The sequence below is a fragment of the Bufo bufo genome, chromosome 4 (assembly GCF_905171765.1).
Source record: "Bufo bufo chromosome 4, aBufBuf1.1, whole genome shotgun sequence".
Classification (NCBI taxonomy): domain Eukaryota; kingdom Metazoa; phylum Chordata; class Amphibia; order Anura; family Bufonidae; genus Bufo; species Bufo bufo.
Window position 1 is genome coordinate 245,780,610 of NC_053392.1, and position 14,334 is coordinate 245,794,943.

General features: G+C 39.2%; 1 protein-coding gene across 1 annotated transcript in view; it reads left to right on the plus strand.

Moving 5' to 3' along the window:
* The window catches only part of ECEL1 (endothelin converting enzyme like 1), a 158,244-nt gene extending 145,523 nt beyond the window's left edge, over positions 1 to 12,721 (plus strand). Inside the window, exons 17-18 of the mRNA XM_040428434.1 lie at positions 10,606 to 10,682; positions 11,723 to 12,721. Coding sequence (XP_040284368.1) covers positions 10,606 to 10,682; positions 11,723 to 11,822 — 177 coding nt within the window. The 3' untranslated portion in view covers positions 11,823 to 12,721. The remainder of the gene's footprint in view (positions 1 to 10,605; positions 10,683 to 11,722) is intronic.
* Positions 12,722 to 14,334: the final 1,613 nt, after the last annotated feature.

A 14,334-nucleotide genomic window follows, 5' to 3' on the forward strand; every position in this document is an offset into this window, starting at 1 on the left:
ATGAGAAGGGTCCGGTTACTGAGCAGATCTGTCCTCCGGATGGCAGCGGGGTAACTGGAGCGGGTCCGGTTGCGGTGCGGATCCGTCTCCCAGATGACAGCAGGGGAGAGGTGAAAGGTTCGGTTTCTGGAGATCCCATACACAGGTGGTGAGGCAGCAGGCGTACCGACAACAATTACAGCACGCCATGCCGCCTCACCAGCCCCCTTAAATGGAACCAGGAAGTGCAATAGGGACCTCTGATTGGTCCGGATGACTTCCGCGTTCCACCGTGGAACGCAGCCACCGCGTCACAACCCGGAGTTCGCGCGTCTTCCGCGTTCCACGGTGGAACGCAAGGACCGCGGCAGACGAACAAAAGGCCGTCGCGTCGGCGGCATTACAGGAGGTGAAAGTAATCCTCCTCCTCCCACGACCACGCCGGCAAGGACAGGACGCTTTACAGACGTGTTGTTGATGGAGGACATGCGGAGCTTTTTAAGTCCTACGCATCGCCACAGCCCTTCGGGGTCCACCCTCAGAGAACGACTCGACCGACAGGTAGCAGACTACCTCGCCTTAACTGCAGATATCGACACTCTGACGAGCGATGAACCCCTTGACTACTGGGTGTGCAGGCTTGACCTGTGGCCTGAACTATTCCAATTTGCGAAAGGACATTCAGTGCAGCAGGAGGTATTGTCACTGAGAAGAGAAGTCGCCTAGGTCAAAAAAATCTAGATTACCTCACCTTTATTAAGATGAATGAGGGATGGATCACGAAGGGACTGACAGTGGGCGATACATTCGACTAAAAAAGGCCTGATGAGATGAGCTGCCTTGGGCTAAAAATGGTCCACACGCTGCTATATTTTATCTCTGAATGCCGGATGACTTGCGTGACTTATCCGCCACCAAATAGGGTTCAAGCCGCAATGTTTTAGGGCACTTTCTGCCTGGGAAACAAACATCAATTTTTCTGGCCGCTGCTACAGCAGCGGCTGCAACAATACCTAATTTTTCAGGCATGTGTACATGCCTAATTTTTCTGGCCTCTGGTGCTGCACTGTGGCTTCAAAAAACAAACAAAAAAAAAGGCACATACATGTGTCAATTCCCCTTCGTGATCGTTACCTTGTTGTGGTGAAGGGGCTTGCGTATCACAATGAAGCGACCACCTCTATGAGTGTGTTGGCAATGGCAATGTTGGCACACCCCAGATGATAAGGTGGTTGCTTCATTGTGAACAGACCAAAAGCGATCGACTGGATAATTTTGCATAGAAAAAACATTAATTTTCTTTGTGATCATCTAAGGTGATCATTAAAGCCTGCATTAAAACCCCTATCGCCTGCAATCTCCCAAAAGTGCGCATGAGCACAGTCATAACTACACCAAGATTGACGCATAGAGGTATAAAATTTATGTCATGAGTGTGTCAACTATTGACAACTCTTTGCGGTTGTCTAAAATCTTTTCCATACACGTCCCCTGATAGGGGACGTAACAGGGATTAAACTGATAGGAATAGTACTACTTAACACACCACTCATATCTGGTGGCACATTAGATTGCACGCGCAGTGCCCCAAATTTGAAGTAGGAGGACCGACCAAGCATCTTTTTCCATCTCCCGGTTCCTAAAATCGATTCCACATACACGTCCCCTGATAGGGGACGTAACAGGGATTAAACTGATAAGAATAGTACTACTTAACACACCACTCATATCTGGTGGCACATTAGATTGCACGCGCAGTGCCCCAAATTTGAAGTAGGAGGACCGACCAAGCATCTTTTTCCATCTCTCGGTTCCTAAAATCGATTCCACATACACGTCCCCTGATAGGGGACGTAACAGGGATTAAACTGATAAGAATAGCACTACTTAACACACCACTCATATCTGGTGGCACATTAGATTGCACGCGCAGTGCCCCAAATTTGAAGTAGGAGGACCGACCAAGCATCTTTTTCCATCTCCCGGTTCTGAAAATGGATTCCATATACACGTCCCCTGATAGGGGATGTAACAGGGATTAAACTGATAAGAATAGTACTACTGAACACACCACACATATTGGGATTGCACAGTACATTACACAGCGCACGCGCAGTGCCCCAAATTGGAATTAAGAGGACCGACCAAGCATCTTTTTCCATCTCCCGGTTCCTAAAATCGATTCCATATACACGTCCCCTGATAGGGGACGTAACAGGGATTAAACTGATAGGAATAGTACTACTGTCAGAAACCACCCTGATATAGTTTACTTTGCCCTCAAGCTTGCCCTCAGTCAAGATGGTGGATTATGTGTTTCCTGGTTGCCATCTCACTTCCTGTTCCTGTTCCTTTTTAAACTGGCCAGACCTTCCTGTCTTTGCTAGAGTATTGTGTTTGGCTTTTAGTCTGCAATCCTCTTGCTGGAACTCACTCCTCCGTGTGTTCTGTGCCCTAGCGGTTCTCCCTGCTACCTCCTGTTGCCGACACGGACTGTCCTTGGACCTTCGTACCTGCTTGCCGCCTGACCTGACCTTCTGCTCGTCTACCTTTCCTGCCAGCTTGCCGCCTGCCCTGACTTCTGCTAATCCTGACCTCGGTTCTCGTCTACAGACTCTGCCTCATCTGTGCGGGGCACAACAACGTGGGTTCTGCTACATTCGTACTATATATACTCTGCTCCCAAGTCCTGGCCATCGGATTCCAGTTCTGTTACACCAGTATCGTGACAACTACTTAACACACCTTATAATAATACTAGTGAACGTAACAGGGATTAAACTGATAGGAATAGTACTACTTAACACACAGTACTGTGTTACTTTATATTGTATTGCTAGAATTGACGAATATAGCACTATATTCTCAATCTTCTTTATATTCTAGCAATACAACTATTAGGAACTCAGATCTAAGTTGTAATCCCAATGCGATTAATATAACCTGTATTAATCGCATTGCGATTACAACTTAGATCTGAGTTCCTAATGGTTGTATTGCTAGAATTGACGAATATAGCACTATATTCTCAATCTTCGTTATATTCTAGCAATACAACCATTAGGAACTCAGATCTAAGTTGTAATCGCAATGCGATTAATACAGGTTATATTAATCGCATTGCGAATTTAACTTACCACACTCTGCGTCAACTATGTAATTTTCCATGGGAGTTTTGCCATGGATCCCCCGCCGGCATGCCACAGTCCAGGTGTTAGTCCCCTTGAAACAACTTTTCCATCACTATTGTGGCCAGAAAGAGTCCCTGTGGATTTTAAAATTCGCCTATTGAAGTCTATGGCGGTTCGCCCGGTTCGCCCGTTCGCGAACATTTGCAGAAATTTGCGTTCGCCGTTCGCGAACGGAAAATTGTATGTTCGCAACATCTCTACTGTACTGTACACATGGCAAGGCACACCTTACCCTTCCATCTCCTAACAGATCCTTCTCCCCACACAGAGTTACAGTAACGGTAGGCACAGTACTTTCTTATTTAATGTGTTTTGTCCATAGCGATAGTGCCAACATTAGAATAAAAAAATAGACACTTTACTTTCAGTGAGTCCTCGATCCCAAGATATGTATGGGGTTGTATATGGTTTTTCTGTGTTGGCTCCACTGCTTGTCTGTATTAGATCCTATTGTAACCATACTGAGGGTGTAAAGTAACACCATATAGTGTTAAACAGACTCCCTCACTTGTTCACAAATAGCCAAACATGTGATAATGAAGGACAGTATTAGCATATGAATCGCGATTTGCATCTAAATACCTTCAGTGTTTAGGGAATAGGAAAGTTATTAGAGAATGTCCCAATTTCAAGTAATAAGATAGTTTTCTTCAAGTATGTCAGATACACAATCTACATTATTGCATTCATCAGTTTTTTTTATCCTTTAAGTGTATAATGCTATTCTTAATGTTGGATCTCTTTCTCCACAATTGTGCAATGGAAACCTAATATGAATTATGATGTTAACACTGACACCATTAAAACAAATAATATTGTTACATGAAAAACAAAAAGAAATAAATAAATCAACACAGCTGCAGCGCTGGGTAAGTTTTAAAATACACGAAAAGTTTACAGGCAAAAATAGACCAATATATAGAGCATTGCTGCTATATTGATTTATTATATATAAATATATTTATATATATTTTATATATTTATATTATATATAAATTTACATATAGTATAATTAGTGTAATATTGTATAATTATTTATTAATACAGAGGTTATCTATCTATATCTCTTTATGTCCATTATACTGTACAATACACTATATCTAAATCACCATACCTCATATGGGTGATAAAAATTTGAGACACTCGGTCTGGAAGTTTTGCAATTCAAATGTATTTTTTATTTTTTCATTTTTCTGCATCATCCATATGCCCGTGGTAAATTAAGGAATAACAGATTATTTCTGACCAGACGTTTCGGTCACGGTGGACCTTCATCAGTGGTCATGTTATCTGGAACAGTATTAAATACATATTTAAAGTGTTTTTATATGGATGGCAGAGCATGAAGTCACATAAATAATAATATAACATAACAAGACAATAATTAATTTACAAGCAAAATTTTATAAAGTTATAGCAGCAGAGTGGATAGGCGTCCAGGGGTTGGTAGAGACGTATACGTATAAATTCATGGAAAAATTCATATATTCATAGTAGTCGAATGTAGTTTGTCAAACATGATTATTTGGATGTGAACCAGAGGAATTATAATGGAGGGCAAATGATGAAAGAGGGGAAAAAAACATGATTCTATGGGAATTTGAAACATGATTATACAGATCGTTGTTGTATCGTCTATGTTAATTGCACTAAAAAGCATCTCATCTGTGTCAGATGTGGCAATATTCGTGGAGATTTGCTTTGCATCATAATTCATATTAGTTCCAAGCCCATGGATGCTTGTGCAATCTGCATAGACGGTTAATCGAACATAGTATTTATATCCAATGTGGAGAAGCATGTTGGGGGGATGTCCCAAAAAATATATATATGGATCATGGAATAAATAATTCTACAATATTATACTAATTATACTATATGTAAATTTATATATAATATAAATATATATAAATATATTTATATATAATAAATCAATATAGCAGCAACGCTGTATATATTGGTCTATTTTTGCCTGTTAACTTTTGGTGTATTTTAAAACGTACCCAGCGCTGCAGCTGTATTGATTTATTAATATACTACTGCCACTATGATCCTGCGATGATACTGCATTAATTAGGTAGACAGATAGATTGATATGTAGAAAGATAGATATGAGATAGATAGATTATTACGGCACAATAGTGATTGCTATTACCGCATTAACCCAGTATAAAAAGGCACAGTTTAGGCTATAATATGGAGTAGTATTTATTTATTTATTTTTGTTTTTCATGTAACAATATTATTTGTTTTAATGGTGTCAGTATTAACATCATAATTCATATTAGGTTTCCATTGCACAATTGTGGAGAAAGAGATCCAACATTAAGATTAAGAATAGCAAGAATAGGTGTGGGAATTGTCCTGGCAGAAGTGGGGGTCGGTCGGGGCTGCCGGCAAGGAGGAAATAATCAAAAGGCTTTGCTAAATACAAATGTATCCATACTGTACATGTTGTTTTTCGATACTGTATTAACATTCAGCCACTATAGGAACATAGCTAATAAATACACTCTGTATCCACTACATTATATATCTGTATACTGTACACTGCTTCATTACATATCTGTATACAACACTTTATTATATATCTGTATACACCGCTCCATTATATATCTGTATGCAGTAGGCCGCAAAAAATCAGGTGCAATGTATCACCAGGTGTTATCCAAAACTAATCCACTTGTATCACAGATGTAAAGACATAATGGAGCGGTGTATACAGATATATTATAGAGCTGCATATGCAAATATATAGTCTAATATTCTAGATGTACTGAAACATAATTGTGATCGATACATAAATATATGAATGTACATTTAGTCCATTGTACAGTAGTTAGTCCTGTAACTGTGCTTAGCATGAGCACAGCTACAGCTCCTAACAAAAAGAAAGCGTGCTTCAAACCATTGGACTCACAACTGCTGTGACTAATCCCAACCCCCACAATTATCAACTATTGTTCTCAAAGAAAAAAAAAAACGTAGTGCATATAGTACTTTCTTTAGCTGGGAAGGAGGGGGGTAACACACCAAATGTGTAACACCAAACCAGAAATAGAGGGGGGAAACTCTGTTTTATTCTTTTTATTTTATTTATCCATGGTATCTTTCTGAGTGTATATAGTATGTATACTAACCTAACCCCGCACCCTCAGAAATGATGAAGTGCCTGCCCTTCAAGTACAAGTGACACTGGAGCGCTGCACTTTTATTAATGATGTATGCTGGAACTTGTAGTACCACCACAATAGACCACTCCCTCATAGTGATAACAGACAACCTGTAGCTTTGGATATGCTAAATATATATTGATGTATACAGAGAAAAACAAATAATAAATAAAAATAAAAACAAGTCACATGCCCACCCCTACCCACTCACATTAAAAATTAGGTTTCATTCACAGAATGAAACATAGCTTTTAATCTGATTGGGCAGGGGTGGGCATGTGACTTCTGGAACCAATGAAATCAAACCTCCAGGTATAAAAGGATCAGCCACAAAAGAAAATGGCAGTTCTTTTTGGATGGGAAGCAGGGATGCCGCTCCTTTTTTTTTTTATTAACCCTGGGTGTTCTGGAGCTCTGTGACAAACATACAAAGCTTACAGATTGGCCTTTGTCTTGTCCCCTAATTATCACTTTCTCAGGACTTCTTGGAGACACTGTAAGCGGTCCTTAATACTTAATACACCGCTCAATTAGTGTACAGTATGTCTTTAGATCTGTGACTGTACAAGTGGATTGGATTTTGATAACACCAGGTGTTATCTCGGGATCGCGGACTCACTGAAAGTAAAGTGTCCATCTTTTATTGTAATGTTGGCACTATCACTATGGACAAAACAGATTAAATAAGAAAGTACTGTGCCTATCCTTTTGCATATATTTAAATATAGGATCGAAGGCCGGCTCTGTATATAAAATATTAATCTATTTATTTTTTTAAATAATATACTGTGCATAAAATCACAAAAATCCCTGTATCCTTATTTTAAAAAAAACATAGAAAAAGATAACAAAAAAATTGAAAAATACAATTGCACATTTTATTACTACCATATAATAGTACTGTAAGGGTTATATATTCATTCATTTAATTTGGCAGGTAGCCTTTTTTGTAGTGGCCAATTCTGTGCAGTTATCAATATAATATAATGCGCATATCTACAGTATATATATGTAGGAATGTCTCAAGTTCGGCCATTCAGATAATTTTATAGATAGCCGTTTTTGTGGTGAACAATCGCGTATCTTGTATAGTGGTTATCTGCTCGCTACAGTACTATATTATGGTAGTAATAACATGGATTTTTGTGTTTTTATGCACTGTATATTATTTTATATATACAATATTTATATTGCATATATTTACATATATACAAAAGGGTAGACACGGTACTTTCTTGTTTAATGTGGTTTGTCCCTAGTAATAGTGCCAACATACTGTACAATAAAAGATGGATACTTTACTTTCAGTGAGTCCGCGATCCCGAGATATGTATGTGGTTGAATAGGGTTGTCCCCTCCCCCTTCCACTGCAGCATTGGAGCCCCCAGCATGGCATGTGCACACCTGCTTGTTATAGCAATATTTTATTGATTACAAAAATCGATGTATAAAAATGAATCATTAATTAATAAAAATATTAGAGAGTGGATACATATGTACAAAAATATGTACTAATTAATAACTTTTGCCCCCCTACACTAGACATTTTCTTACCACATGTAGCATTTTGTTTCATGACATGAGCACACCTTCCTCTGTTAATCATTGCCGCAGCACACATACAAAAGGCGCTCAGTGCGATCCTGCTATGTAGTTAGGATTGTACTCTCTGGCAGCATTACCATCTGGAGTCCCCATCGAAATCTCTCCCCGCCTGAACCCACCATAGCACCATTTCCCAAGATCCAGAGTCCCAATGTTAACTCCTTCTTAGCTGAATTGACTATTAAATAAAGTAACAGTTTAACACATCGCGCTTGACACCGGCGCATACCGCCAGCATACAGCTCTTCTATAATTGAAATAAAGACAAGTTAAATATTTTCGTTACCTATACATGCCTATGTATATATAGTACACCTTCTCTCCGCAGATTTAGTGTAGATATCCCTGCAATTAAGATATAGATTTTCTCTCTATCACATAATTAAGATATCGGGGATATCTACACTAAAGCTGGGGAGACTATATTACCGGACTAAGGATCGGAGAGACTCATACTCTGGCTCAGTGGAGAAATTCACAACTATATATGGAACATTAAGATATACAGGGATTGATGATATATACCGGGACTTACAGATTGAATATAGGGCTGTGATTACATATAGCAAAGTGTATTGTGTAGTGTAATTACCTACTTTAGATTAACACTGCCATCTACTGGCTTTGTTATGTATTGCAGCTGTAGTGGTTGTTTTGTTCATAGCAAAGGATGAGAACTCGCGCTTCAGTAGTAACGTTATGCGAAAAAAAGGAGCGTTAGCGATGATACAACTGTAGCTCCCTTTCCCTTGGATAGGAGATAAGATGCAGTACCCCAGTAAGACACTACACAGTGGAGCTTCTGGCTCCATCCACGGTATGTTTTCTGACACCAGTGGCTGCCTGAAATAGCTGATAAGTGGGGGTGCCGAGTGTCGGACCTCAACTACCTGATATTGATGACCTATTCTCGGGATAGCTTGTCAGTTTCTACGTCCTGGAAAACTCCTTTAAAGTGCACTCCAGTTTCAGAAAACTTTTAAAATGCCATAGTGACATTCAGAATGTTCAATTGATGAGGTACCCGATGCTAAGACACCCACCTCTCAGTGAGATGAAGGGGCAGAAACGTTCTTTTTGGTATGCAAGCAGAGTAGTATACAGCCTACTTTCTATAAGCCCATACACTACAAACCCTGCTTCACTGAGGAGAGCTGAGCAGCGCCTAACACACAACCAAAGGGCACAACGCTCAGCTGAGTGCTTCTGCCCCTTTGTTGGAGGTATGCTTTCACTGCTGGTAATGTGTATTCTGTGACTACATCCTATTACACATTAAGTGCACCAGATAAATTGTGTCAGGGATGAGTGGCAGTAGTGTGAGGATGATGGCCTTATGGTGGCGACTCTCCTGCTCCAGCGCTCCCTTGGGCCTTGAACATTGAGAAGTGGGCACACCTGATGACAATAATTTCCCTGGGGTGCGCTCTGGTAGAGATCTCCTGCCTGTTGAAAAGTCAAACCAAATCAATCACACCGGTGATATAGAACTTACTCTTTATTGTACAATTTTTTAAAAACAATCTAAACACTGGTCCAATAGTAGCATAACTTATAGCTAAGTTATGCTACTGTTGGACTACAGTAAAGTCTGAGGTGCAAAGCTCAAAATAGTAAAATTTTAAACAAGTAGCCATTGGAACAAGTAAACACAGAGGGCCTCATTTATTAAAACTGTCCATACAAATCCTGCCTAAAACCCTGTCTTAGTTGCCAATAGCAACCATTTAGAGCCTAACTTTCACTTTAGGAAATGAAAGTTAGGCTCTCATCGGTTGCTATGAGCAACTAAGACAGTTTTAGTGTTAGGCAGTTTTGATAAATGATGCCCAAAGTCTTTACTTAAGCTTCAGGTAATCTCCCATAAAATAGAGGCACAGTCCTTGAGCAGTTACAAACATTGCTGAGTCTGAATTACTGGGTCAACTTCACAAGCTCCCTGCAGAGAAGCACATTCAAATAACTGTTCTATACTTCCAAATTCAGCCGAGGTGTATGTCACAAATCACAAACACAGTCTGCATTTTCTTTAGCGGCACTGACTGACGGTATACGAACAGGGGCTGGAAGCCTTTTTTAAACTATACCTGAACGAGTGTTTCGATTCTGGGTATGGGCCATGACCTTTAGATCTGGCCAAGTGTTGTGAAGTCTATAGCTTTTTGTGTTACCTTTACAGATTCCCACACACACCATCTGGTTATGGTTATGGCTGCTCAACCTTCTTAGTAGTTCTTTTCTACCGTCAGTCTCGTGACTTCTCTGGAGTCCACCCTTGGTCCCAAAATATTCAATGTGTATGCTATACAGGACTGCAGATAGCTGGAAGTTGCTTACATTTCAACTAGCTGATTCATATTCGCTCACTACAAAGGAAAGAGCCAAGCCTAGGGGTTGAGGCCCACCCTTTTCTGGAGACTTTTTCTTAGGGCGGATGAAAACGAACCTTAGAATTCAGCCTCACAGTGCATACAAACAGCAGAAAACAGTTTGGAATTAAATAAAACCACAAAACATCACAATAGATATATATCACTGTCTTTGATCATTTATCAGTGGATCACTGGGTCACTGCATATGTTGTTTGTGCTTATCTAGCAATCATAAATGGGAAAATTAATGTGTTTTTTAAAGTTTTTCTTTATTATTTTTTTCAGAATTGGTGTATAAAGAGAAGGTCTCAGTCTATATACCTGCAAGTCTTGACTGATAAACATGCTCCTGAACATTACCGGTATGACTAATATGCAATTACAGTAATGACTGATTTGATGACTTTTGTAACTGATCGCATGCTACAGATTGTGTCATCTCCATCCTCATTTTAATGTCAATGATTACTCACATTATTTTATTGCTACTTGCATCTTGTTTATCAGACTTTCCCTTAATAGTTTAATGTGTTGGTATGATTCAATTCCCACAATGATTGCCATCAAGCAGGGTTATAAAGAGAAGATTAGCATATGTGCAAAATTGGAGATTGACCCTGCAATAAAGCTTGATGACTCTTATTCTTCCTTATTGCAGTTCTACTAGCAAAAGAAAATAATGGGGCACATTTGCAAACATTGTACGCCAGTTTCCTGAGACAGAGAAATCGCCAATTTGCATTTTTTTTTACAATTCTCCAAAACCCTCCACTGTTTTTTAGAGCTTAGCAGAAAGGGTGGAGCAATTATAGTTCAACACATTTACAATAATTTACACCAGAATTCTAATATATTCTACTAGTAAAGATATGGGCTGAATGGACTGTTCTTGTTTCAGACATCTGATCTGTTAACACTGTTTAGTTTCTGTCCTTATTGAAGCGTTTGAATTAAATGCTGCCTTAAATAGACGTGCATAATAGGAACTTGGGCACACAAAATTTTACAAAATATCTAAGATATCAAAAGAGACCTGTTCTTAACAAAGCTGGATCAAATGATTGCTTCTGTAAACCAGTGAACTTGTAGCAAATTTCCATTCATCAGTGTTTATTAAATGTAATGATCATTAGGTGAGGTAAGCCCCACTAATCCAATAAAGGTTTCAAGCAAAGCACCATATTTTTATCATCTCAGTCCTATGTCATTGTCACTAGAAACAGATGACCACAGATAGAAGAGTGGCACGGTTTATTGTTATATGCCAATATGAGAATCATGGTTTTACTTACGGTGGCTCTGCAGCTTCAGAGCAATTCCAAAGATTCAAATGACAAATTGAGCACTATTGTTTTGTTGTGTCAATTTTTTTCTTTAACTATTTTTTTTGCTTCTATTTTAGAGTTATGGGCAGCGTCTCTCAGTTTGAAGAGTTTGGAAGAGTATTCCACTGCCCGAGAAATTCCCCCATGAACCCGGTTCAGAAGTGTTCTGTGTGGTGATCCATAGAGGGCTTTGCTAATATTAGCTCCACCACAGCACAAATACTCCTTGTGTCTAAATCAGGAGAAGAATGTCTAAGTGTGCCTTTTAGACTACCTGACAAAGGGTTGCTGAGCCCTTGTCACCCCCTGAAGAGAATGGCTCATTGAGTTCATGATGTACACAGAAGATCAGTTTCTGACAAGAACAAAAAAAAAAAGACATTTTATGATCTTCCCATTTCTAAAGAATCGCACTATGGACTTATTTCCACAGATGATTTTGGGCCAGTGGCACCCACAATTGGTGACCGTTAGAGTTAAAGATGGAGTATTTTAGCTTCAACTCAGAGGTAAAATAATCTACTTGGACACTGGAAACCTAAAATAAAGGATGGTTCATGTAACTGACAGCAGAAGTTGACACCATCGATAACCAACCATGAAGCCTTTACATTTCACACTAGATATGGTAGCTGACAGCAAAAGGACCATTAGTAGGACTTGAACATGCAAAGACTGGTTACTGAGCCACTGGCACCCACTCAAACCTTTGTGCCTATTGAGCACTTTACAGTCAGAATGGGCTTAGTTTCCTACCGTACATATCCACTGATGGTAACCACATTCTTTGCACCCATGTAATGCAAGGTATGACAGCCAATCATATCTAAAAAGGATAGACTGCAGCACTCTCATGCAAAGAAAATATAAATATTGGTGATAGTGTATGTACAGTACATCCAAAAATCCCACTTTGTTTATTTGCAGAATAAAAACGTTCTAAGCATTTTTAAGGCATTTATATGAGAGAATGATATGTTGCAGGAATGGTAACCACCATGAGTCTTCTACTGTGCCTTCTGTATTTGGAGCAGATCAGGCCTAATTTCCACAGAAGTTTTTTCCATCAGTTTTTTTTATGTGCTGTTCTGACTTCATCCAAATAGCATTAAAGTAAGTGGTGAAATTCAGATATCAGTTTTTCACACAGACTGTTGGTCAGTGCTGAGAAGCTCACAGTATGCTAAATTCTTGTCCATTTTCTGTCATTCAAATAAACGGGTTCTTAAAAAAAAAAAAAATCACATCCATACTCTATACAGAGGTCCTGATACAAAATGGCTGTCTGAATGGCTGTCCTTAATGCACTGGACATCACCATCTTTGGGGAAAAAAAGGTTATTTGAACATATTTAGAATTTTTTTCAGTTTTATACTGATGAGACCGTTGTGCCACGTGCATTGTCACAGTTGCTATAGTCATGATTAGACGTATGTAAATTAAACTCATAAAGACAGATGTGACCATGTTGTCCTTGCTTTCACTTAATGGGGGGAATTTATCATCCCATGTGGTGTAAAAAAGTTTAAAACTTTTGTGCAAGCACCATTTGTGCAATTTTTTTTGACTTTTTGGGGTTGGTTTTTTAACATTCTGACCACTGTTAAAGTTGACGGGGCTTGGTGGGAAGAGGCATATATTGTAGCTCATATCTATGCTAATATATTAGGTCTATTTCACTAAAACACATTAAAAAATTCCCCAAAATGAGATCATAAGATGTAATAATCCTGTAAATGACTTAAACTTAGAGAGGTGGTCTCAACTTGCACCAGATTTATCACAGGGACTCAGGCTTGATGATAAATATAGTGACTCTATATCAGCTATTGGTGGCACATTTTTGAGCAAAATGCTGCATCTTAGGGCACGTCCGATTTCCCAATGAAGACCCAACCCTTTCTGCCAAGCCTCACCCCTTTTCAAGTAAGTCAGGAAAAAGTGTAGAAACTAGAGACCTTAGTTGCTCCAATCTGTGCACTTTTTAGAAAGATTCTCGGCACAGACACATCAGTAAATCTGGGCCAATACCTATAGCACTAATCTGTCATTGCCTGGAATGTTCTATTTTATACAGTTGTTAATGTGCCAAATAATTTTTTTCTTATCTGCATTTGTTTTCGTCTCCATGTCTAACGCTATATATTAACTAAACTACGTCAATCTTGTGTTTTTTACTACATGAATATACTCACAGGGGGTCATTTATTAAGATTGGCGTTTTAGACGCTTAATTAGCCCTTTAGCTGACAGTGGATCTAAAAAAATTATGTAGAGACGCCAGCCTCTACATAACAGGCGTATTCACTACCGGTCTATCTGTAAGCCAGCTTCCTTGCTGGCTTAAATTTTCTACACCTAAAACAGGGGTAGAAAATGATGAGTAAGACGGGCTTGACTGTCCCCTTCCACGCTCCAATGTCACTCCCACTGTTTTAGATCTGGAGTAAGCAGGGAAAAGTCGCAGATTGCTGTGCAAATACCCTTTGCCCCGCAATCTGTGCCAGAAATATGCCTAATATAGGCGTATTTCTGATAGTAAATGACTTTCACAGTTATTACAAATACAGTAAAATTCCATTATGTCTCTCTGCTTTGCTGACTATTGCACACCATAAGAAAAGAAGATATGACTGCAGTGGTCATAAAAGGACAGTTATCCATTGCTTATCGCATTCTTATTCTTTC